The 24,433-nt window shown below is 44.4% G+C and overlaps 2 protein-coding genes across 2 annotated transcripts; one reads left to right on the top strand and one right to left on the bottom strand.

The window, feature by feature from the left end:
* Positions 1-173: 173 nt before the first annotated feature.
* LOC123998272 (E3 ubiquitin-protein ligase TRIM39-like) lies at positions 174-2,954 on the top strand. Its single transcript, XM_046303334.1, has 6 exons — positions 174-709; positions 957-1,055; positions 1,412-1,642; positions 1,764-1,786; positions 1,930-2,048; positions 2,204-2,954. The coding sequence occupies exons 1-6, from the start codon at positions 311-313 to the stop codon at positions 2,770-2,772; spliced, it is 1,440 nt and encodes a 479-aa protein (XP_046159290.1). The 5' UTR covers positions 174-310; the 3' UTR covers positions 2,773-2,954.
* On the bottom strand, positions 2,045-24,363 carry LOC123998273 (solute carrier family 25 member 40-like). The gene is made up of 11 exons (XM_046303335.1): positions 24,088-24,363; positions 23,861-23,974; positions 23,663-23,722; positions 23,461-23,567; positions 12,405-12,472; positions 11,760-11,884; positions 6,605-6,778; positions 5,738-5,847; positions 5,425-5,506; positions 5,226-5,303; positions 2,045-4,355 (listed from the first exon to the last, which is right to left on the bottom strand). Exons 2-11 carry the CDS (start codon positions 23,967-23,969, stop codon positions 4,234-4,236), a joined length of 1,035 nt encoding a protein of 344 aa, XP_046159291.1. The 5' UTR covers positions 23,970-23,974; positions 24,088-24,363; the 3' UTR covers positions 2,045-4,233.
* Between the last annotated feature and the right edge of the window lie 70 nt (positions 24,364-24,433).

The following is a 24,433-nucleotide window of genomic DNA, read 5'->3' as shown; positions in this document are numbered from 1 at the left end:
AATCCCTGCTCACTGAGCAAGACTGATATAAACAGCTGAGAAAACTAGACTAATTTTATTTTTAGAAAATGGCTTAGATCTCTTCCCCCCATCCCACTCTCTCTCCTTAAGGAGTTGTCATGTCTTGAGTGCTGTCTCTCAGATCAGTTTACATGGCAATGCACACATTTTACTGGCTTCACACACAGATCTTCTATGTGTAAGACAGACTCAACACAGGACTCAAACTAACTGCAAAACTATTAATCACTGTGGTAAGAAAGCTGCTGACTAAACCAGGGTGAGTTTTCACATTGAAAGTAACCTCTAAATGCCATTAGGGAGTGAGAAAATGGCCTCCCAGGCATCTGTCTCAGAGAAGGATCTCTCCTGTCCTGTGTGCTCTGAAACCCTCAAGGAACCTGTTCTTCTGTCCTGTGGCCATAGCTGCTGTATAGCCTGTCTGGAGTCATACTGGAAACGAATGGAATCATGGGAATGTCCAGTGTGCAGCATAAAATGCTATAAGGATTCGATGGCTCTTGCTCTGAAGAACCTGTGTATGCCGGGTGAGAACGTTTCAGCTAAACATGTCTGCAGTCTGCATAGCAAGCTACTCACACTGTTCTGTCTGGAGCATGAAGAGCCGATCTGTTCGGTGTGTGAGGGTTCAAGTAAACATAACGCACATGAATGTATCCCAGTAGATGAGGCTGCTCTGGATCGCAAGGTACGATACAAAATATCAACTAACATACACAGTACATTCACTATAACAGGATCATTCTCTCCTAGCAAATGTCTAGTGCAGAAGAGGTCCTTATCATATTCAGCTCCCCTGTCGTACTTATACAGCCTTGATGTTCTTTGAAAAGCAACATTTTTCTAAGGCCTTGTTCTGTTTAGATTGATCAGAATGTGACGTTCTCATATCAATCATTAAAATCACACAAGTAAATTAACTAAATGAATTGTAGGAAGAGCTCTTAGAGACAGGCCTGAAGCCCTTAGAGGAGCAGCTGGAGGGATTTAAAGAAGTTAAACAAAGCTTTGAAGAAACAGCAGAGCTTATTAAGGTAAGACTGCTTTGCAATACACTTCCATATGCATATTGCATCAGAATGATTTTGTTTAGCATTTGGCTTGAGCCAAAAGGGGTCCCATAAATGTACAAAAATATTACCTAGAAATGACACCTTCCCACGACTATGAGCAAAAGCCTTAAACTAAGGATTGTGTGGTTTCATGAGTCTAGAAGTTGATTGTTATATCATGTGTATATGAACCATAGAGGCAACACTCAAGCCAACATTAAGTAAACCATAAGCAACGAACGTTCCATACAGCCTCTTGAACAGTATAATGTTTTGAAAAACCTTTCAGATTGATATGAAATATAGTGTAATAACTGATGATGACACACTGTCTCTAGAGCCAGGCTCAGAAGACAGAAAATCAGATTCAGGAGGACTTCGAGAAACTTCACCAGTTTCTACGATATGAAGAGGCAGCCAGGATGGCTGTCCTGAGGGAGGAAGAGGAGGAGAAGAGTCGGAGGATGAAGAAGATGATTGACGATATGAACAGAGAGATAGCAGCCATTTTAGACACAACGAGAGCCATAAAGAAGGACCTGGTATCTGATGACATCTCATTCCTGCAGGTAAGGACCAATATCTCTGTGCTGTCTAGAGGTTATTTGGGATAGATTTATTGATTAACTGATGATTGATTTCAGTGATTACATGTATTATTGATTGATTTGCTCTTTTGTTCACCTGCAGAACTACAAGGACACGTTAAAAAGGTAAGGCTACTGCCTATTTGTCCACAACACTTCAGGTGAAGGGTGAAGAATCTGGACCCTAAGTGATCGGCCTCTTCTCTCTCTCTTCCCTGTGGTTCTGAACCCAACCTCACCGTATCACTAACTCTTGGATATTCTTCTAGAGCCCAGTGCACAAGCCCAGATCCAGAGCTTGTTTCTGGAGCGCTGATCAATGTGGCAAAGCACCTGGGAAACCTGCAGGTCAGAGTTTTGGAGAAGATGCTGAAGTCTGTTCAATACAGTGAGTCTGATTTTATTCTTACCAATGTTCATATCTTCACAAATATTTTAAAATTGCATTCAGACAATTTCAGATTAAAAAATATCACTGATCATCTGGCAATAATGTCCCAGTAAATTAAAACAAACAGTGGATCTCTGTTTTTCTCTGTTCAGCGCCTGTGATTCTGGACCCCAACACTGCCCATCCATGTCTCATCCTGTCTGACGATCTGACCAGTATGAGATTCAGTGATGGGATACAGCTGCTTCCTGACAACCCAGAGAGGTTTGATAACTATCGAATGGTCCTGGGCTCTGAGGGCTTTGATTCTGGGACACACAGTTGGGATACAGACGTCGGGGACAATACAGTATGGTTTGTAGGTGTAGTCTATAAGTCTGTCCAGAGGAAGGGAGTGGTACAGACTGGACTCTGGCGTGTAGGCTATTATAATGATAAATACTGGGCACGGTGTCCAAAAGGGCCACAGACTGTCCTGACACTGGAAAATAAACCCCATCGGATCAGAGTGCAGCTGGACTGGAACAGAGATACACTGTCCTTTTATGACCTTGATAATAACACACACATACACACGTTCACACACACTTTTACAGAGAGAGTGTTTCCATACATCAACATTGGCAGTAATCTCTACTCTGCTAGGATCTTACCAGGGAAAGCCTCTGTAACAGTGGAACAGCACATTATACCTCCCCATTTTAGCCCTTCTTCCTTTTAACTTGATCAGTTGTTGTGGTACGCTGATGCCACGGAAGCCACCACAACCTCCGTGATTTAGATTTGTTCAACAGGATTCAATTATGAATTGTATTATCATATGAATTATTACATGTTAACAACAGAAACTACTGGATTGAACCAAATCACAAATATTTGCTGATCTAATAAAAACAATTGATTCAACAATTCAAATGTCATAATGTGACTTTTATTCTCTATGTATTTCTGTATAAAGTTGGAAAACGTGTCACTACAGGTGATCATTGTAGAATATATTAAACAATAGAAATATATATCATTGCTACATGTTTTGAGAACATGTACAGGTTGTCACAGTTCACAGTCCATGTCTGGCTGACTGGGGATTGAATATGGGATTCTGGAAGAGGTGCAAGTTAAGAGTTGAATTTCAGGTTTAAACTGTCAGTCTGGCACTGAACAGAACATGTATCCTGAAGGACCTTGGGCCTTCTCTTCCAATAGGGTTGAGAATGAGGTGATAGAGTTGGGGTCATGAATTGAGAGAGAAAGCGGCAGGGAATGAGCGGGGGTTCTGCGGGACAGAGACTACTAACCAGAAGTTATCCTGCCTCATTCACAGCTTTGACCCTCATCTCTACTGTCCCTGACTCCACTCTGAGGGTGTCGGGATATGCAAAACACACATTTACCCATTTCAGACATGGGTATGATACACACGTGTACATGTGTGAAACAGGACAAATATAAGCATCCATCAAATGATGATTATTACTGTCAGACCCCGGATGGCACAGTGCACACAACCCCCATACCTCAATAACTAACGTAATGGGATAAAACACTTGTCCAATATGACCCCCCCCAGTTTCTGGTAACAGACAAGTCTCTGATACCACCTACAGGCCAGTGTAATTAAATGCACTTCATAACATGATGCTTCACCATGGGTGCACAGGAAAAAGATTATGCAAATTATTTTTAAGTAGTTATGAAAATGATAATACCTTCATGATTTGGCAAAAAAATATATATATTTCAAATACAATCTGTGCACTTTTTACTATTTTCTCTTGTCACAATTAGTATGGTGATTAAGTGCAGTATACCTTGATTGAGAAATATAAGATAAAATATGAATAATATTGATTACCTACAAATATTTGTCTTCAATATTGTTTTCATGTCTGCCAATATTTCCTGCTTTGGAACAGAATCAAGTCCTGGCGTTCTTGGGTCCTAAACGCTAACATTAGCTACTTCCAGCTAGTCACATGACAGATCACACTTGAACACTTTATAACAGTGTGTTCGAGTGTCTAAGCAGCTGGGAGGACACAGGCATGCGAAGTTACACCTGAAAATCTCTAAGGACCCAGGGAAAGGTAGAGGTAGCCAATACCTACTGTTGGCGATGGCTGATTGTGTTCTTGGTATTGTCTATGGTGGTGGTTTGTGTGTGTGAGAGGCCCTAGTCAGGTCAGGTGGTGCTAGTCAGCAGCCTCTCCTGGTTGTGCTTGCGGAAGAAGGCTTTCCCAAACTCATAACAGCTGATCATAATGGCACAGGCTGGGGCCACCTTGATCACCCTGGGAAGGAAACCTAGAAGAGAAAAGTAGGAGATGGAGTGAAAGGGGGGAGAGAGAGGTGAGGGAGTGAAAGGGGGGAGAGAGAGGGGTGGAGGTGAGAGAGTGAAAGGGGGTGGAGGTGAGAGAGGGGGTGGAGGTGGAGGTGAGAGAGTGAAAGGGTGAGAGAGAGGGATGGAGGTGAGAGAGTGAAAGGGTGAGAGAGAGGGATGGAGGTGAGAGAGTGAAAGGGTGAGAGAGAGGGGTGGAGGTGAGAGAGTGAAAGGGTGAGAGAGAGGGGTGGAGGTGAGAGAGTGAAAGGGTGAGAGAGAGGGATGGAGGTGAGAAAGAGGGGGTGGAGGTGAGAGAGTGAAAGGGTGAGAGAGGGGTGGAGGTGAGAGTGAAAGGGTGAGAGAGAGGGGTGGAGGTGAGAGAGTGAAAGGGTGAGAGAGGGGTGGAGGTGAGAGAGTGAAAGGGTGAGAGAGGTGAAAGGGTGAGAGAGGGGGTGGAGGTGAGAGAGTGAAAGGGTGAGAGAGGGGTGGAGGGAGAGTGAAAGGGTGAGAGAGGGGTGGAGGTGAGAGAGGAAAGGGTGAGAGAGAGGGGTGGAGGTGAGAGAGTGAAAGGGTGAGAGAGAGGGGTGGAGGTGAGAGAATGAAAGGGTGAGAGAGAGGGGTGGAGGTGAGAGAGTGAAAGGGTGAGAGAGAGGGATGGAGGTGAGAGAGTGAAAGGGTGAGAGAGAGGGGAGGAGGAGAGGGAGTGAAAGGGTGAGAGAGAGGGGTGGAGGAGAGGGAGTGACGGGGAGAGAGAGGGTTGGAGGAGAGGGATAAGAGAAAGTAGGTCACCAGTTAGGAGACTAACCTGAGGTAACTGTGTGTTTTGGGTGAACTATCCCTGTAGCCTGACCTACCTACAAACAGTCCACCCACGCCGTTCTCAGCCACAATCTTGGTCATCACACTGAGAGTAGAGGTGGCCTTGGACGACACTGCAGAGACATGACAACATAGCTGGGTTAGTAGTACAGGATCACTACACATCAACACATCACTAAAGATCATAATGATGATTCCATGAATCAGGTGATCAGCCTGGAGTTCTATACCCACAATTCATAGCCTGGAGTTCCCCTATCTCCACCTGCCTCCTGGTCTTCACGACGTCGAAGGGAAGAGTTACTATGGAAGCAATCTGGAGGAAGACATAGACAAGGGTTAGAAATCACACTTATATTTGACAATGCTGCCCTCTAGCAGTATTAGATGGAATAACACCATGTCAGCACAGAAGAAGAGTTACAGAGCTAGAATAACATTAGAAAGGTACAACAAACTACATCAGATATTCAATGTTCAATATATCTAGGTGCTCTACTAGACAGAACAGTTTGAGTTGAGCTGAGAGGACAGCTAGAAGACTCACTGATCCAGACACCGCTCCGGATATGAAGGTGACGGCAAACGTTGGCTCTCTGATGTTGTTGTGCTTACACAGCCACGCCTTCCCCTTCTCATAGTTATACCAGTACATGGCTGAGGAGGAAACAGACAATATGGAACTCCTGTTATCAAACACTAAGAGGGAGAGAGAAGGAGAGGGAGAGAGAACAGGGGGCTTGAGAGAAGGAGAGAGGGAGCTAGAGAGAAGAGAGAGTGAGAGGGAGAAATAGAGTGTTGTATACCTGAGATAGTTCTATAGTGACAGACATTGTGTTGTTTCTCACAGAGAGATATAGTGATAGTGATAAAATCATTTATATGTCTAAAGATAATGATTAAATAATTCAACTCTGAAACCATATAATTTTATGAAATTTATTAGAATCATAAAACTCTAATCTGATGACGTGTGTAGTTTTTGTGAGAATTAGAACAAGGACCTTTTGTTCCTTTTTAGTATGTAAGCAGGGTGCAAGTGGGAAACAAATGATAAGAGGAGCTATCGACAGACAAGCTGGGCTACTGTGTTCCTTACAGGACATTCTGTCTCCACCCGTGGAGGGGAGAAACTGTTATGCTGCAGATTAAACAATGTATCTGTGTAAAAACACTGACTGTCTAAACAAGGCGTAGCTTAAGATTTGAACGTGTTTGTGTGTGTTATAAAGACTGGGTTTGCATTTTTGATGTTAGAAAGTTCTCGTGAATAAACACTTTTGTAAGCTGGGACTCTTGTCTGTTTCATTCAACCAGAATCTTACAAACTCTGGGTTGCAGACAGTAGTTAATTGAAGTTTATGAACATTGATAACAAAATTCTCATAAAAGACAGACATTGTGTTGTTTCTACCTGAGAAGGGCACGTCTCTAAGCAGTGTGGGTCCCCAGCCCCTCCAGAGAGACCGCCAGCCCTCGTTGCGTACTGCAGAGTGGATAACCTCACTCAGCTCCCTGTACGAACTTCTCTGGGATTGCATCTTAGTACGGATCAGCTCCAACGGACTGATCACTGTCACAGAGCCCACTGACTCAGAGAGACAGAGAAAGAGAGAGAGAGAGCGAGAAAACACTTATAAGCACGACACACAGAAAGAGCAGTTAAACACATACATTTCTTTCTCACATGAAAAGGAGGCCATAATTATATCATGGCGCTGGAGAAGAGGGCTGATGTTTTACGCCTGGAGAGGAGGGCTGATGTTTTACGCCTGGAGAGGAGGGCTGATGTTTTACGCCTGGAGAGGAGGGCTGATGTTTTACGCCTGGAGAGGAGGGCTGATGTTTTACGCCTGGAGAGGAGGGCTGATGTTTTACGCCTGGAGAGGAGGGCTGATGTTTTACGCCTGGAGAGGAGGGCTGATGTTTTACGCCTGGAGAAGAGGGCTGATGTTTTACGCCTGGAGAGGAGGGCTGATGTTTTACGCCTGGAGAGGAGGGCTGATGTTTTACGCCTGGAGAGGAGGGCTGATGTTTTACGCCTGGAGAGGAGGGCTGATGTTTTACGCCTGGAGAGGAGGGCTGATGTTTTACGCCTGGAGAGGAGGGCTGATGTTTTACGCCTGGAGAGGAGGGCTGATGTTTTACGCCTGGAGAGGAGGGCTGATGTTTTACGCCTGGAGAAGAGGGCTGATGTTTTACGCGCTCCTAACCAACTGTTTTTTGTGTTGTTTGTACCATATTTTTTTAAAACTGATTTTGTATATAATGTTGCTGCTTCCGTCTCTTAAGACCGAAAATAACTTCTGAACATCAGAAGAGCGCTCTTTTTTCCTTTAACGAGCCGGACAAGCCTGACGTGAAACACATACTGCTTTCCCGGGAACAGGCCCAAATCCCCTTCTGAGAATTCGTAGGCCTTCCTTTCTACTAGCTAACGTGCAATCATTGGAAAATAAAATCGACGACCTACAAGGAAGATTAAACTACCAACGGGACATTAAAAACTAATATCTTATGCTTCACGGAGTCGTGGCTGAATGAGGACATTATCAACATACAGCTGGCTGATTATATGCTGTATCGGCAGGATAGAACAGCGGCGTCTGAGCGTCTGCTAAATGACTTAAATGTAAATGTAAAGACAAGGGGCAGCGGACTATGCATATTTGTAAACAACAGCTGGTGCACAATATCTAAGGAAGTCTCAAGGTTTTGCTCACCTGAGGTAGAGTATCTAATGATAAGCTGTCGACCACACTATCTACCAAGAGAGTTTTCATCTGTATTTTTCATAGCTGTCTACATACCACAACAAACCAATGCTGGCACTAAGACCGCACTCAATGAGCTGTATTACGCAATAAGCAAACAGGGAAACGCTCATCCAGAGGCGGCGCTCCTAGTGGCTGGGGACTTTAACGCAGGGAAACTTAAATCCGTTTTAACTAATCTACCAGACGAACTAAACTACTTCCATGCTCGCTTCGAGGCAAATAACACTGAAACATGCATGAGAGCACCAGCTGTTCGGGGCGACTCCGCAGCCAATGTGAGCAAAACCTTTAAACAGGTCAACATTCACAAGGCCAGACGGATTACCAGAACATGTACGGTGAGCATGCGCTGACCAACTGGCAAGTGTCTTCACTGATATCTTCAACCTCTCCCTGTCCGAGTCTGTAATACCAACATGCTTTAAACAGACCAGCATAGTCCCTGTGCCCAATAACACTAAGGTAACCTGCCTAAATGACTACCGACCCATAGCACTCACATCTGTAGCCATGAAGTGCTTGAACGGCTGGTCATGGCTCACATCAACACCATTATGCCGGAAACACTAGACCCATTCCAATTTGCATACCGCCCTAACAGATCCACAGATGATGCAATCTCTATTGCATTCCACACTGCCCTTTCCCACCTGGACCAAAGGAACACCTATGTGAGAATGCTGTTCACCATAATGCCCTCAAAGTTCATCAATAAGCTAAGGCCCCTGGGACTACACACCTCGCTCTGCAACTGGATCCTGGACTTCCTGACGGGCCGCACCGCAAGGCACTACAGAGGGTAGTGTGTACGGCCCAATACATCACTGGGGCCAAGCTTCCTGCCATCCAGGACCTCTATACCAGGCGGTGTCAGAGGAAGGCCCTAAAAATTGTCAAAGACTCCAGCCACCCTAGTCATAGACTTTTCTCTCTGCTACTGCATGGCAAGCCGTACCGGAGCGCCAAGTCTAGGTCCAAGAGGCTTCTAAACAGGATCTACCTCCAAGCCATAAGACTCTTGAACATCTAATCAAATGGCTACCCAGACTATTTGCACCCCCCCCCCCCCCCTTTTATGCCGCTGCTACTCTCTGTTATTATTTAAGCATAGTCACTTTAAGCATAGTCACTAACCTGTACCCCCACACATTGACTCTGTTATTATTTTTAAGCATAGTCACTTTAAGCATAGTCACTAACCTGTACCCCCACACATTGACTCTGTACCGGTACCCCCTGTATTATTTAAGCATAGTCACTTAAAGCATAGTCACTAACCTGTACCCCCACACATTGACTCTGTACCGGTACCCCCTGTATTATTTAAGCATAGTCACTTTAAGCATAGTCACTAACCTGTAACCCCGCACATTGACTCTGTACCGGTACCACCTGTATATAGTCTCACTATTGTTATTTTACTTTTTAATAACTTGATACTTAAAAGTCTTATTCTTTAAACTGCACTGTTGGTTAGGGGCTTGTAAGTATGCATTTCACTGTAAATTCTACACCTGTTGTATTCGGCACATGTGACTAATAACATTGGATTTGATTTGATTGAAAATAAGGTGTCTGTAGTTTCCACATTTATTTGAAATTTTGCAGGATGAAATCTCTTGAGATGCACCATCCCGTTTTCAAGAGTGTCCCAACATATACAGGTGTATATATTGTATATTTTATTTTATTAAAGTACTTAGTAAGAAGAAGAATATGGCAACTACTGTCTAATAATAATAACAATGAAATAATTATAATGATAAAATATAATTACATTAACAGCATAAAAAATTGTTGTACAACTATGAATAGGCTTATAACTAATAAAACCTACTGCTACAACTACTAATACAACTAAGTACCTATAATATAGAGTATACATACATATTTACAAATATCCTCACATGGTGATGTTTCTATTAGTTAAAAACACAAACAGTTTGTTCTTAACAGTTGAAAAAGGGTTTCGTAAATTAACTGTGTGATTACAATGTCCTGGTTTCTGTAGGTAAATGATTCCAGTCACTCAGGCCTTTGTACCATATCTGAAAGATCTTACTCTTAGATCTGGCTTCCTGCCAAGGCAAGGGCTGATTTCAAGGTTTTACTGCTAACCTACAAAGCATTACATGGGCTTGCTCCTACCTACCTCTCTGATTTGGTCCTGCCGTACATGCCTACACGTACGCTACGGTCACAAGACGCAGGCCTCCTAATTGTCCCTAGAATTTCTAAGCAAACAGCTGGAGGCAGGGCTTTCTCTTATAGAGCTCCATTTTTATGGAACGGTCTGCCTACCCATGTCAGAGACACAAACTCGGTCTCAACCTTTAAGTCTTTACTGAAGACTCATCTCTTCAGTGGGTCATATGATTGAGTGTAGTCTGGCCCAGGAGTGGGAAGGTGAACGCAAAGGCTCTGGAGCAACGAACCGCCCTTGCTATCTCTGCCTTGCCGGTTCCCCTCTTTCCACTGGGATTATCTGCCTCTAACCCTATTACAGGGGCTGAGTCACTGGCTTACTAGGGCTCTTTCATACCGTCCCTAGGAGGGGTGCGTCACTTGAGTGGGTTGAGTCACTGATGTGATCTTCCTGTCTGGGTTGGCGCCCCCCCTTGGGTTGTGCCGTGGCGGAGATCTTTGTGGGCTATACTCGGCCTTGTCTCAGGATGGTAAGTTGATGGTTGAAGATATCCCTCTAGTGGTGTGGGGGCTGTGCTTTGGCAAAGTGGGTGGAGTTATATCCTTCCCGTTTGGCCCTGTCCGGGGGTGTCATCGGATGGGGCCACAGTGTCTCCTGACCCCTCCTGTCTCAGCCTCCAGTATTTATGCTGCAGTAGTTTGTGTCGGGGGGCTAGGGTCAGTTTGTTATATCTGGAGTACTTCTTCTGTCCTATCTGGTGTCCTGTGTGAATTTAAGTATGCTCTCTTTAATTCTCCCTTTCTCTCTCTCGGAGGACCTGAGCCCTAGTACTATGCCTCAGGACTACCTGACATGATGACTCCTTGCTGTCCCCAGTCCACCTGGCCGTGCTGCTGCTCCAGTTTCAACTGTTCTGCTTGTGATTATTATTATTGGACCATGCTGGTCATTTATGAACATTTGAACATCTTGGCCATGTTCTGTTATAATCTCCACCCGGCACAGCCAGAAGAGGACTGGCCACCCCACATAGCCTGGTTCCTCTCTAGGTTTCTTCCTAGGTTTTGGCCTTTCTAGGGAGTTCTTCCTAGCCACCATGCTTCTACACCTGCATTGCTTGCTGTTTGGGGTTTTAGGCTGGGTTTCTGTACAGCACTTTGAGATATCAGCTGATGTACGAAGGGCTATATAAATACATTTGATTTTATTTGATTTACTCCAACCCCCTTTTGTAATTACTGCCGTTGTCGAAAGTAGTGTGAGTTTTGTGAAGTTAGGTGTTCCTTAATATATACAGGGAACTTTAAGTTGATACATTTAAAAAGGAACTAGTACCAATGCAGTGGTCTTCTGTTTGGGAGTGACAGCTAGTTTTGTGATTCAGACATTGTTCAATGTTGTCTTATAATGGCATCCAAGAATGAATCCGCAAAGATAGTTATAAATGACATCTAATTCGCAAAGTAAGGTCTTGGTTGTGTTTCGATAGATGACATCACCATAGTCTAGGATAGGAAGCAGCAGTTGGGTTACTAAGGTCTTTCTAGTGGATAGACAAAACAATGTTATTCACTCTATCACTATTTATCGCTCTCCTCTCAAGTATACATCACCACAGTGACCTGTGAGGTCAGAAGTCAGCTCACCTCTGGCGAGGGCGCCTGCTAGTAGAGGTGCCTCCTCAGCGTGTGACCCCATCCTGACCCTCAGGGCAGCACGCAGTTGGTCGTAACACGTGAAGTAGATCACTGTCGCCGGGACCGCCATGATACTGCAAGAAGCATTAACAGAGATGCAAATCTAATGTTTCCTCAAGAACCCTGACTCATTGAAATCAGCCATTACAAACAAGAAACCAACATCAACAGATGAAATATCCATAAACAACGAATAAAATGAATCAGCTTTTACTGTATCAGACACAAATCAGATGGGTACAAGCAAAAGGTACAACTAAAATGTTCCCAAATTAATCAACAGCCCATGACTCAGCCGTTACCACACCACTCAGACACAAATCCAGGACTGAGAGATTTAAAATAAAACATTAACAAAACAAATATCGATAAACCCTGAGTCTACAAAATCACAGTGTCCATCCGTACTGCTCGATACAAATGAGCAGAACAATGGGAAACAATCGTAAACAACTGAATTATCAATAGACTATGAGTTTGCTGAATCACAGCAGGCCAGCCACTCAAGACACAGCTGACCATAAATCAGTGCTGAAGGCCAGTAAGCAGTGTGAATTAGTAATGAGGCAGAGTAACGGCAGACTTCAGACTCACAGGGTTGGAGGGAGGCCGCTCCATAACGACTTGATACCTTCCCTGCGGACTATCTTAATAAAGGCATCCTGCAGAGAGAGGGTCAAAGAACCAGAGAAATAACTAATGCATGATACTGATGTACATGTACATTATAAATGCTTTTTAAATTTTATTTTTATTTTTTATTTCACCTTTATTTAACCAGGTAGGCTAGTTGAGAACAAGTTCTCATTTGCAACTGCGACCTGGCCAAGATAAAGCATAGCAGTGTGAACAGACAACAATACAGAGTTACACATGGAGTAAACAATTAACAAGTCAATAACATAGTAGAAAAAAAAGGGGAGTCTATATACAATGTGTGCAAAAGGCATGAGGAGGTAGGCGAATAATTACAATATTGCAGATTAACACTGGAGTGATAAATGATCAGATGATCATGTACAGGTAGAGATATTGGTGTGCAAAAGAGCAGAAAAGTAAATAAATAAAAACTGTGGGGATGAGGTAGGTGAAAATGGGTGGGCTATTTACTAATAGACTATGTACAGCTGCAGCGATCGGTTAGCTGCTCAGATAGCTGATGTTTGAAGTTGGTGAGGGAGATAAAAGTCTCCAACTTCAGCGATTTTTGCAATTCGTTCCAGTCACAGGCAGCAGAGTACTGGAACGAAAGGCGGCCGAATGAGGTGTTGGCTTTAGGGATGATCAGTGAGATACACCTGCTGGAGCGCGTGCTACGGATGGGTGTTGCCATCGTGACCAGTGAACTCAGATAAGGCGGAGCTTTACCTAGCATGGCCTTGTAGATGACCTGGAGCCAGTGGGTCTGGCGACGAATATGTAGCGAGGACCAGCCGACTAGAGCATACAAGTCGCAGTGGTGGGTAGTATAACGTGCTTTAGTGACAAAACGGATGGCACTGTGATAAACTGCATCCAGTTTGCTGAGTAGAGTGTTGGAAGCAATTTTGTAGATGACATCGCCGAAGTCGAGGATCGGTAGGATAGTCAGTTTTACTAGTGTAAGCTTGGCTGCGTGAGTGAAGGAGGCTTTGTTGCGGAATAGAAAGCCAACACTTGATTTGATTTTCGATTGGAGATGTTTGATATGAGTCTGGAAGTAATAATAATAATAATATATGCTATTTAGCAGACGCTTTTATCCAAAGCGACTTACAGTCATGTGTGCATACATTCTATGTATGGGTGGTCCCGGGGATCGAACCCACTACCCTGGCGTTACAAGCGCCATGCTCTACCAACTGAGCTACAGAGTTTGCAGTCTAGCCAGACACCTAGGTACTTATAGGTGTCCACATATTCAAGGTCGGAACCATCCAGGGTGGTGATGCTAGTCGGGCATGCGGGTGCAGGCAGTGATCGGTTGAAAAGCATGCATTTGGTTTTACTAGCGTTTAAGAGCAGTTGGAGGCCACGGAATGAGTGTTGTATGGCATTGAAGCTCGTTTGGAGGTTAGATAGCACAGTGTCTAATGATGGGCCGAAAGTATATAGAATGGTGTCGTCTGCGTAGAGGTGGATCAGGGAATCGCCCGCAGCAAGAGCAACATCATTGATATATACAGAGAAAAGAGTCAGCCCGAGAATTGAACCCTGTGGCACCCCCATAGAGACTGCCAGAGGACCGGACAACATGCCCTCCGATTTGACACACTGAACTCTGTCTGCAAAGTAATTGGTGAACCAGGCAAGGCAGTCATCCGAAAAACCGAGGCTACTGAGTCTGCCGATAAGAATATGGTGATTGACAGAGTCGAAAGCCTTGGCAAGGTCGATGAAGACGGCTGCACAGTACTGTCTTTTATCGATGGCAGTTATGATATCGTTTAGTACCTTGAGTGTGGCTGAGGTGCACCCGTGATGGGCTCGGAAACCAGATTGCACAGCTGAGAAGGTACGGTGGGATTCGAGATGGTCAGTGACCTGTTTGTTGACTTGGCTTTCGAAGACCTTAGATAGGCAGGGCAGGATGGATATAGGTCTGTAACAGTTTGGGTCCAGGGTGTCTCCCCCTTTGAAGAGGGGGATGACTGCGGCAGCTTTCCAATCCTTGGGGATCTCAGACGATATGAAAGAGAGGTTGAACAGGCTGGTAATAGGGGTTGCGACAATGGCGGCGGATAGTTTCAGAAATAGAGGGTCCAGATTGTCAAGCCCAGCTGATTTATACGGGTCCAGGTTTTGCAGCTCTTTCAGAACATCTGCTATCTGGATTTGGGTAAAGGAGAACCTGGAAAGGCTTGGGCGAGGAGCTGCGCGCGGGGCGGAGCTGTTGGCCGAGGTAGGAGTAGCCAGGCGGAAGGCATGGCCAGCCGTTGAGAAATGCTTGTTGAAGTTTTCGATAATCATGGATTTATCGGTGGAGACCGTGTTACCTAGCCTCAGTGCAGTGGGCAGCTGGGAGGAGGTGCTCTTGTTCTCCATGGACTTCACAGTGTCCCAGAACTTTTTGGAGTTGGAGCTACAGGATGCAAACTTCTGCCTGAAGAAGCTGGCCTTAGCTTTCCTGACTGACTGCGTGTATTGGTTCCTGACTTCCCTGAACAGTTGCATATCGCGGGGACTATTCGATGCTATTGCAGTCCGCCACAGGATGTCTTTGTGCTGGTCGAGGGCAGTCAGGTCTGGAGTGAACCAAGGGCTGTATCTGTTCTTAGTTCTGCATTTTTTGAATGGAGCATGCTTATCTAAAATGGTGAGGAAGTTACTCTTAAAGAATGACCAGGCATCCTCAACTGACGGGATGAGGTCAATGTCCTTCCAGAATAGCCGGGCCAGGTCGATTAGAAAGGCCTGCTCACAAAAGTGTTTTAGGGAGCGTTTGACAGTGATGAGGGGTGGCCGTTTGACTGCGGCACCGTAGCGGATACAGGCAATGAGGCAGTGATCGCTGAGATCCTGGTTGAAGACAGCGGAGGTGTATTTGGAGGGCCAGTTGGTCAGGATAACGTCTATGAGGGTGCTCTTGCTTACAGAGTTAGGGTTGTACCTGGTGGGTTCCTTGATGATTTGTGTGAGATTGAGGGCATCTAGCTTAGATTTTAGGACTGTCGGGGTGTTAAGCATATCCCAGTTTAGGTCACCTAACAGAACAAACTCCGAAGCTAGATGGGGGGCAATCAATTCACAAATGGTGTCCAGGGCACAGCTGGGAGCTGAGGGGGGTCGGTAGCAGGCGGCAACAGTGAGAGACTTATTTCTGGAGAGAGTCATTTTCAAAATTAGTAGTTCGAACTGTTTGGGTATGGACCTGGAAAGTATGACATTACTTTGCAGGCTATCTCTGCAGTAGACTGCAACTCCTCCCCCTTTGGCAGTTCTATCTTGACGGAAGATGTTATAGTTGGGTATGGAAATCTCTGAATTTTTGGTGGCCTTCCTGAGCCAGGATTCAGACACGGCAAGGACATCAGGGTTAGCAGAGTGTGCTAAAGCAGTGAGTAAAACAAACTTAGGGAGGAGGCTTCTGATGATGACATGCATGAAACCAAGGCTTTTTCGATCACAGAAGTCAACAAATGAGGGTGCCTGGGGACATGCAGGGCCTGGGTTTACCTCATCACCCGCGGAACAGAGAAGGAGTAGTATAAGGGTGCGGCTAAAGGCTATCAAAACTGGTCGCCTAGAGCGCTGGGGACAGAGAATAAGAGGAGCAGGTTTCTGGGCATGGTAGAATATATTCAGGGCATAATGCGCAGACAGGGGTATGGTGGGGTGCGGGTACAGCGGAGGTAAGCCCAGGCACTGGGTGATGATGAGAGAGGTTGTATCTCTGGGCATGCTGGTTGTAATGGGTGAGGTCACCGCATATGTGGGGGGTGGGACAAAGGAGGTATTAGGGGTATGAGGAGTGGGACTAGGGGCTCCATTGTGAATTAAAACAATGATAACTAACCTGAGCAACAGTATACAAGGCATATTGACATTTGAGAGAGACATACAGCGAGGCATACAGTAATCACAGGTGTTGAATTGGGAAAGCTAGCTAAAACAGTAGGTGAGACAACAGCTAATCAGCTAGCACAACAACAGCAGGTAAAATGGCGTTGACTAGGCAACGGGGCCGACAGATAAAACAAACATGCAGAATGGAGTACTGTGATTAATGGACAGTCCAGCGTGCATCAGCTATGTAGCCAAGTGATCAGTGTCCAGGGGGCAGCGGTGGATGGGGCAGGGGAGCTGGACTGGCGAGTGTTATCCAGGTTAAAAACTAACAATGACTAAATAGCTTGTAGCTAGTTAGCTGGTTAGCTTCTGGAGGTTCTTGAGTGTGTTCTAAAAATTTAAAATAATAGCGATTCCGTAGCATCAGCTATGTAGCCAAGTGATCAGTGTCCAGGGGGCAGCGGTGGATGGGGCAGGGGAGCTGGACTGGCGAGTGTTATCCAGGTTAAAAACTAACAATGACTAAATAGCTTGTAGCTAGTTAGCTGGTTAGCTTCTGGAGGTTCTTGAGTGTGTTCTAAAAATTTAAAATAATAGCGATTCCGTATCACATTGGGTGTGGCAGGTTTCCGGAAGGTATAAACAAATTTTTTTTTTTTAATCGGGAAGAGATAGAAAGTACATATGGGCCACTGAGTGTTTGGGACGCGGCGATGCAGACGGTTAGCAGGCCTGTGGTAACAAGCTAACAGTTAGCAGGCCGGGGTAAACAAGGTAGCAGTTAGCGGACCTGGGCTAAACAACCTAGCAGTTAGCAGGCCGAATTAGCAAGCAAGGAGATAGCAAGGGCTAGAGAGTTAGCCTTTGGGGGACGTCGCGATGGGGTGAGTCTGTTTATTCCTCTTCATGTGGTGACATCGATAGACCGGTCGTGGGTCCGGGTATTGTAGCCCAGGAGTATGCTACGGTGGTAGCACAGGGGCTCTGGCCGGGCTAGCTTCAAGCTAAGTGGGTGGAAACGCTAGCCAGGAGTAATCAACCAGGGTTGCGGTTTAGCTCGATAGCTAGTTGTGAAGATCCAGCTGAAAAATGTTCCGTTTGCGATGGGAATCCGGGGATAAAAAATAAATAGGTCCGTTATGCTCTGGTTAGCGTTGCGTTGTTCGAACTGGCGAGAGCTTTCCGAGCTAAAGGTTAGCTGATGACCGGTTAGCTGAAGACCGCTAGCATAGCTGGTGGTTAGCTGGTGGTTAGCTGGCTAGCTTCAGTTGAGGGGTTCCGGTTCTGAGGTAAATATAAATACTTTAGGAAAAAGTAGCTACATTGGGTGAGGCGGGTTGCAGGAGGGTATTTGGAAGCTTAGGTTTAGCAAAATGTTTTTAAAGATATGCGAAGAATAATATGTAAAACGAAAAAGAGACGATAAATACAGGGGGCACGATACGACAGGACGACTTACTGCTACGCCATCTTGGAAGATCCGTAAGGGAGATGGTCACATGGTCTCTCCTATCATTGCTATGCAGACGACACACAATTAATCTTCTCCTTTCCCCCTTCTGATGACCAGGTGGCGAATCGCATCTCTGCATGTCTGGCAGACATATCAGTGTGGATGACGGATCACCACCTCAAGCTGAACCTCGGCAAGACGGAGCTGCTCTTCCTCCCGGGGAAGGACTGCCCGTTCCATGATCTCGCCATCACGGTTGACAACTCCATTGTGTCCTCCTCCCAGAGCGCTAAGAACCTTGGCGTGATCCTGGACAACACCCTGTCGTTCTCAACTAACATCAAGGCGGTGGCCCGTTCCTGTAGGTTCATGCTCTACAACATCCGCAGAGTACGACCCTGCCTCACACAGGAAGCGGAGCAGGTCCTAATCCAGGCAGTTGTCATCTCCCGTCTGGATTACTGCAACTCGCTGTTGGCTGGGCTCCCTGCCTGTGCCATTAAACCCCTACAACTCATCCAGAACGCCGCAGCCCGTCTGGTGTTCAACCTTCCCAAGTTCTCTCACGTCACCCCGCTCCTCCGCTCTCTCCACTAGCTTCCAGTTGAAGCTCGCATCCGCTACAAGACCATGGTGCTTGCCTACGGAGCTGTGAGGGGAACGGCACCTCAGTACCTCCAGGCTCTGATCAGGCCCTACACCCAAACAAGGGCACTGCGTTCATCCACCTCTGGCCTGCTCGCCTCCCTACCACTGAGGAAGTACAGTTCCAGCTCAGCCCAGTCAAAACTGTTCGCTGCTCTGGCCCCCCAATGGTGGAACAAACTCCCTCACGACGCCAGGACAGCGGGGGGGGGGGTGATTAAAATGTAATGAGTCAATCACCACCTTCCGGAGACACCTGAAACCCCACCTCTTTAAGGAATACCTAGGATAGGATAAGTAATCCCTCTCACCCCCCCCTTTAAGATTTAGATGCACTATTGTAAAGTGACTGTTCCACTGGATGTCATAAGGTGAATGCACCAATTTGTAAGTCGCTCTGGATAAGAGCGTCTGCTAAATGACTTAAATGTAATGTAAATGTTGTACCGAATGTGGATCTCCCGTTCGTCTACCGTTCATTCAGCACACTGTTGATTTCTGACTGCCAACACTTTTGTGCAATTCTACATGTAAAATCGGTTCACACTCGGTTCGCAAACTACAGCCGGCACTCTGTTCAGAGGAGCTAAGTACTCTCTCTCGGCAGGCAAATGCTATTGGTGTGTCCGAACCATTATACAGTGGCAACAAAAAGTATGTGAACCCTTTGGAGTTACCTGGACTTCTGCATAAATTGGTCATAAAATGTGATCTTCATCTAAGTCACAACAATAGACAAACACAGTCTGCTTAAAACAAATAACACACAAACAATTATACATTTTCATGTCTTTATTGAAAGTATGTGAATCCTTGGATTTAATAACTGGTTGATGATCCTCCTTTGGCAGCAATAACCTCAACCAAACATTTTCTGTAGTTGCAGATCAGACCTGCACTGGTCGGGAGAAATTTTGGACCATTCCTCTTTATAAAACTGTTACAGTTCAGCAATATTTTTGGATGTATGGTGTGAACCACTCTATTGAGGTTATGCCACAGCATCTAAATCGGGTTGAGGTTAGGACTCTGACTGTGCCACTCCAGAAGGCGTATTTTCTTCTGTTGAAGCCATTTTGTTGTTAATTTACTTCTGTGTTTTGGGTCGTTGTCCTGTTACATCACCCAACTTCTGTTGAGCTTCAATTGGTGACAGATAGCCTTACATTCTCCTGCAAAATGTCTTGGGAATTCATTTTTCCGTCGATGATAGCAAGCTGTCCAGGCCCTGAGGCAGCAAAGCAGCTCAAAACAAACCGTGACGCTCACTCCACCATACTTAACAGTTGAGGTTTTGATGTTGGCGTGCTGTGCCTTTTTTTTCTCCACACATATTGTTGTGTTCCTTCCAAACAACTCAACTTTAGTTTCTTCTGTCCACAGAATATTTTTTCAGTAGCGCTGTGGAACATCCAGATGCTCGTTTGCAAACTTCAGATGTGCAGCAATGTTTTTTTTTGAGCAGCAGTGTCTTATTCGTCGCCAGACCCACTGGCTCCAGGTCATCTACAAGTCCATGCTAGGTAAAGCTCCGCCTTATCTCAGTTCACTGGTCACGATGGCAACACCCATCCGTAGCACGCGCTCCAGCAGGTGTATCTCACTGATCATCCCTAAAGCCAACACCTCATTTGGCCGCCTTTCGTTCCAGTACTCTGCTGCCTGTGACTGGAACGAACTGCAAAAATCGCTGAAGTTGGAGACTTTTATCTCCCTCACCAACTTCAAACATCAGCTATCTGAGCAGCTAACCGATCGCTGCAGCTGTACATAGTCTATTGGTAAATAGCCCACCCATTTTCACCTACCTCATTCCCATACTGTTTTTATTTTTTTACTTTTCTGATCTTTTGCACACCAATATCTCTACCTGTACATGACCATCTGATCAGTTATCACTCCAGTGCTAATCTGCAAAATTGTAATTATTCACCTACCTCCTCAGGCCTTTTGCACACATTGTATATAGACTCCCCCTTTTTCCTACTGTGTTATTGACTTGTTAATTGTTTACTCCATGTGTAACTCTGTGTTGTCTGTTCACACTGCTATGCTTTATCTTGGCCAGGTCGCAGTTGCAAATGAGAACTTGTTCTCAACTAGCCTACCTGGTTAAATAAAGGTGAAATAAACATTTTAAAAAATGTAAAAATTCTGGTGTCCTCCCATGAACACCATTCTTGTTTAGTGTTTTACATATCATAGACTCATCAGAGATGTTAGCATGTTCCAGAGATTTCTGTAAGTCTTTAGCTGACACTCTAGGATTGTTCATAACCTCATTGAGCATTCTGCGTTGTGCTCTTGCAGTCATCTTTGCAGGACGGCCACTCCTAGAGAGAATAGCAACAGTGCTGAACTTTCTACATTTATAGACGATTTGTCTTACCGTGGACTGATGAACATCAAGGCTTTTAGAGATACTTGTGTAACCCTTTCCAGCTTATGCAAGTCAACAACTCTTACTCTTGGGTCTTATGAGATCTCTTTTGTTCGAGGCATGTTTCACATCAGGAAATACTTCTTGTGAATAGCAAACTCACATTTTTTGAGTGTTTTTTATTGGGCAGGGCAGCTCTAACCAACATTTCCAAACTTGTCTCAATGATTGTACTCCAAGTTAGCTGACTCCTATTAGCTTTTGGAGAAGTCATTAGCCTATGGGTTCACATACTTTTTCCAACCTACACTGTGAATGTTTAAATGATGTATTCAATATAGACAAGAAACATACAATCATTTGTGTGTTATTAGTTTAAGAAGAGTGTGTTTGTCTGTTGTTATGATCATTCTTAAGGGTTCACATACTTTTTCTTGCCACTGTACATCTTTATAATGCTTGTGGTTAGCATTCAATGGGTCCATCACTTGAGGCTGGTTCCAAGTCCCACGGGTTGTGGCGGTCATGAAATGTTGTTAGCCGGTGATTGTCAAGCAAATAACAGCCGGTCTAACGGTAACTGACAGTTAATTAACATAAACACATTTAACATATCCTGGCTTCCACACAGCCTACAAGCTGCTGATGCAGACCTTTGGAACATCGACATTTAAAAAATCCATGTAATATAGCCTACACCATCAAAATAAATCAATGATTTATTTTTTGACAGGTCTAAAGAAACATGATATGCATTAAATGTCTCTTTCAGATTAACAGAATAGCATACTCTGAGTTGTCCTTATGTTAGGTCCTGATCTGGCCATGCCATATGGCTGTGGGATACACTAGTTCATTTAGCAGACAAGATTTGCTTAGAATTCCGTGGCATTATTTTATAGTATAAAGAATACCAGTGAACATAGCTGAATAAAATAGAAAGGATATTTTCTCCAATCGTATTGAGGGAGTGAACACATGCTGCTATTCTGTGTTGAGCGGTTAACAAAGACACAGGTAATCCTACAATTTATGTAGTTGTGATTCAAACATTGGGCTATATGTTTTGCTTTTTAATACATTCTAAGGCTGCAAGAAGTAACTAATGATCATTAGAAAAAAGTTGCATGAAAGACATGAGCTTTGCTTTGTTTGTTGAAGAGTGTACAGTGCAGGCTGTATACACTTAATCAGTCTCTCAATCACAATTCGACAAGCACTTGATAATGCCTCAAATTTCCCGGTGGCATCTCCTTTGTGTGGCAGTAATGCCCCCTAAATAAAATCCATGCCATTTGCGGTCAGTGGCCGTGGTGCCCTTGGGCTGAATATAATAATTATAATTCCCTTCTCCTGGCTGTGTGCTCCGAAGCACCTCTCACTCACAACCACTAGCATACAATTTTTTTATTTTTTATTATGAGGCTGATGCAACATATCAAAACATTTTGCTTAACATTTTAATAAACTATTAGGCTATTTCTTCACATTATATGCGCAATGTGCACACGGCAGTAGGCTAGAAGCGTGACTGTTTCATTAGTGGGAAAACGCCATTCTCAAAAGTGACCGCAAATGCAATTATGCATGTAATGATGTTATTATAAAGGTGCCTTTTTATGGTGAAAATTATCTTCCCCAAACATGAAACTAACACACTGCATGTGTATGCCAGTTAGGCTCTACACCCATTGTAACGTGGATTAATGTGCTTCATTTTAAGAAGTTATTTGGCCACTTTAGTTGTGATACAAACCTTATTAAAACATATAGGCCTATGGGCTAGGCTACATGAGGTGTGTGACTATGATTTGAAAAAGTCGCAAAAAAAAGGCATGTGCTGTTTGTTGCCTTACGCTGGGCATCCTTCACAAGTGATATGCTAATATTGTCACCCATCAGACTATTCTTGATTTAATCTTGTCTTTACAACTAAATAATATATGTGTGAAATTTGTTTTGATTTAGAATGGACAATTAATTATCATGCACCTGTTTCGAAACTAGGGGGAAAAAAAGACATCATGCACTTAAATAGCAAATGGAGGACGCTTTTCCCATGGTTCATTATCATGCCAGCCAGGTAGACTGTACTCCTGTTGTAAAGATAATGTGCTTAATATTAGGAAAGTTGAAAAGTAAATATAGTAGTCCTAGTCAATAGAAATCTGATGGGATCCTTATCTTTTTAAAAGAGGCCATCACTGTTTTCCCACGTGATTGCATAGCATATAGAAAGGTTGCACAACATGAGCTCATGGACTCTCATGATGTGTTTGATTAGATTTTCTATTACATTTGCATTGATGTCAGAGTGCTTAGAGGGACAATAGAGTGCTGAGTACCAGGCAGTTAGCAAGTTTGGTAGGCTACTAATGACCATCAGCAGCATTAGAGCTTGGAGAAGCCTAATTACTGTGGCTAAACGGTCATGTGGAATTTGACTGTCATCATGACTCATGACCGCCCGTGTGGCAGTAATACGGTCACCGTAACAGCCCTAGTCCCATACCGCCCATAGCCTCTAACCCTTGGCCACATGTGCAGATCTGTAAGGAATGAGCAATATCTCAATGTTACCCTCTGATAGGCTAGACAGCATTTTCATCACATTGCACACCAACCCAATCCCTGCATATCTAGATGGGGGTTGGGAGTTGGGTAGAGGAGTTAGAGATGTTTACCAGAGTGCCGTTGAAGTGGCCAGGGGCCTTGTACCAGGCCTTGGAGTTGCCGTTCGTACACACACAGGTATGGTCCATCAGGCCATTGCAGTACACAAAGCATTTCCCTGGCAAACAATGAAGACATACATAATGGATTGAGCACTGTGGTTTAGAGAGAGGACAGAGGAATGGTAGGTTACATTGATTATTGTCTTATTACCTTTGGGAAAGGGACTTTTCTGAGCCTGGAGTCTGATCTTGACAACATCCAGAGGTGTGACTGAAAAAAGACAGTTGTACAACCAGTTTAAATATAGTCATATATATATATATATATATATATATATATATATATATATATATATATATATATATATAGTCAGTGTATGTGTGTGTAGGGGAGGGTCCCAATGCTCACCAAACAATGACGTCAGGAGAGCCCCTGAGCAGGAAGCCAACATCTGTTGAAATGGAGTAATGCCATTGGTGTCGACGGGCACAGGATTTTTACCAGAATTACCACTCATCTTGCCTAAGAAAGATATTCAAAACAACATTTGATTCAGTTGTTGTTATGCACATTTAATTCACCATTAAATGATTGTTGAATTCTGGCCAGTGACAATTTGTAATCATTATGCTTACCTTAGAGAAGCTTCTTGCTAGCTATATTGCAGGAACTAGAAGCTAGCTAACTTATTTATCTAGCTACTCTTCCACAGTGGACAAGTAACGTTAGTTTTGCTCTTTGTTAGTGACGGAATCCAATGCAAACCCATTTTAAATGTGATGTCCCGGTATTCTTATAGCTCGTGTCTGCGTACATGTGCTTCATGGGGCCATTGCACAATACATGGCTTCATTCAACTAGACAAAGTGAAATAAGAATGGCAAGTTCACCCACATTACATTTGTAAAAATATTTAGACTTTCAGCAGAGCACATTCTTGGCACAAGGAGATCCAGCACATAGTTACAGCTACACTAGCTA

Source organism: Oncorhynchus gorbuscha, linkage group LG15 (assembly GCF_021184085.1).
Source record: "Oncorhynchus gorbuscha isolate QuinsamMale2020 ecotype Even-year linkage group LG15, OgorEven_v1.0, whole genome shotgun sequence".
Classification (NCBI taxonomy): domain Eukaryota; kingdom Metazoa; phylum Chordata; class Actinopteri; order Salmoniformes; family Salmonidae; genus Oncorhynchus; species Oncorhynchus gorbuscha.
Note: the sequence above shows the minus strand (reverse complement) of the source record. Positions and strands in the feature narration are given on the sequence as shown.

What these genes read in the sequence shown, in the direction of transcription:
- LOC123998272 (XM_046303334.1), top strand. Translation starts at nt 311, where the DNA reads ATGCCATTAGGGAGTGAGAAAATGGCCTCCCAGGCATCTGTCTCAGAG. An exon ending in AGGCTGCTCTGGATCGCAAG is followed by an intron (nt 710 to 956) that starts GTACGATACAAA and finishes AATGAATTGTAG; the next exon opens with GAAGAGCTCTTAGAGACAGG. An exon ending in AAACAGCAGAGCTTATTAAG is followed by an intron (nt 1,056 to 1,411) that starts GTAAGACTGCTT and finishes CACTGTCTCTAG; the next exon opens with AGCCAGGCTCAGAAGACAGA.
- LOC123998273 (XM_046303335.1), bottom strand. Translation starts at nt 23,969, where the DNA reads ATGAGTGGTAATTCTGGTAAAAATCCTGTGCCCGTCGACACCAATGGC. An exon ending in GGAACTCCAGGCTATGAATT is followed by an intron (nt 5,304 to 5,424) that starts GTGGGTATAGAA and finishes ATGTCTCTGCAG; the next exon opens with TGTCGTCCAAGGCCACCTCT. An exon ending in CGTGGGTGGACTGTTTGTAG is followed by an intron (nt 4,356 to 5,225) that starts GTAGGTCAGGCT and finishes TTTCTCTTCTAG; the next exon opens with GTTTCCTTCCCAGGGTGATC.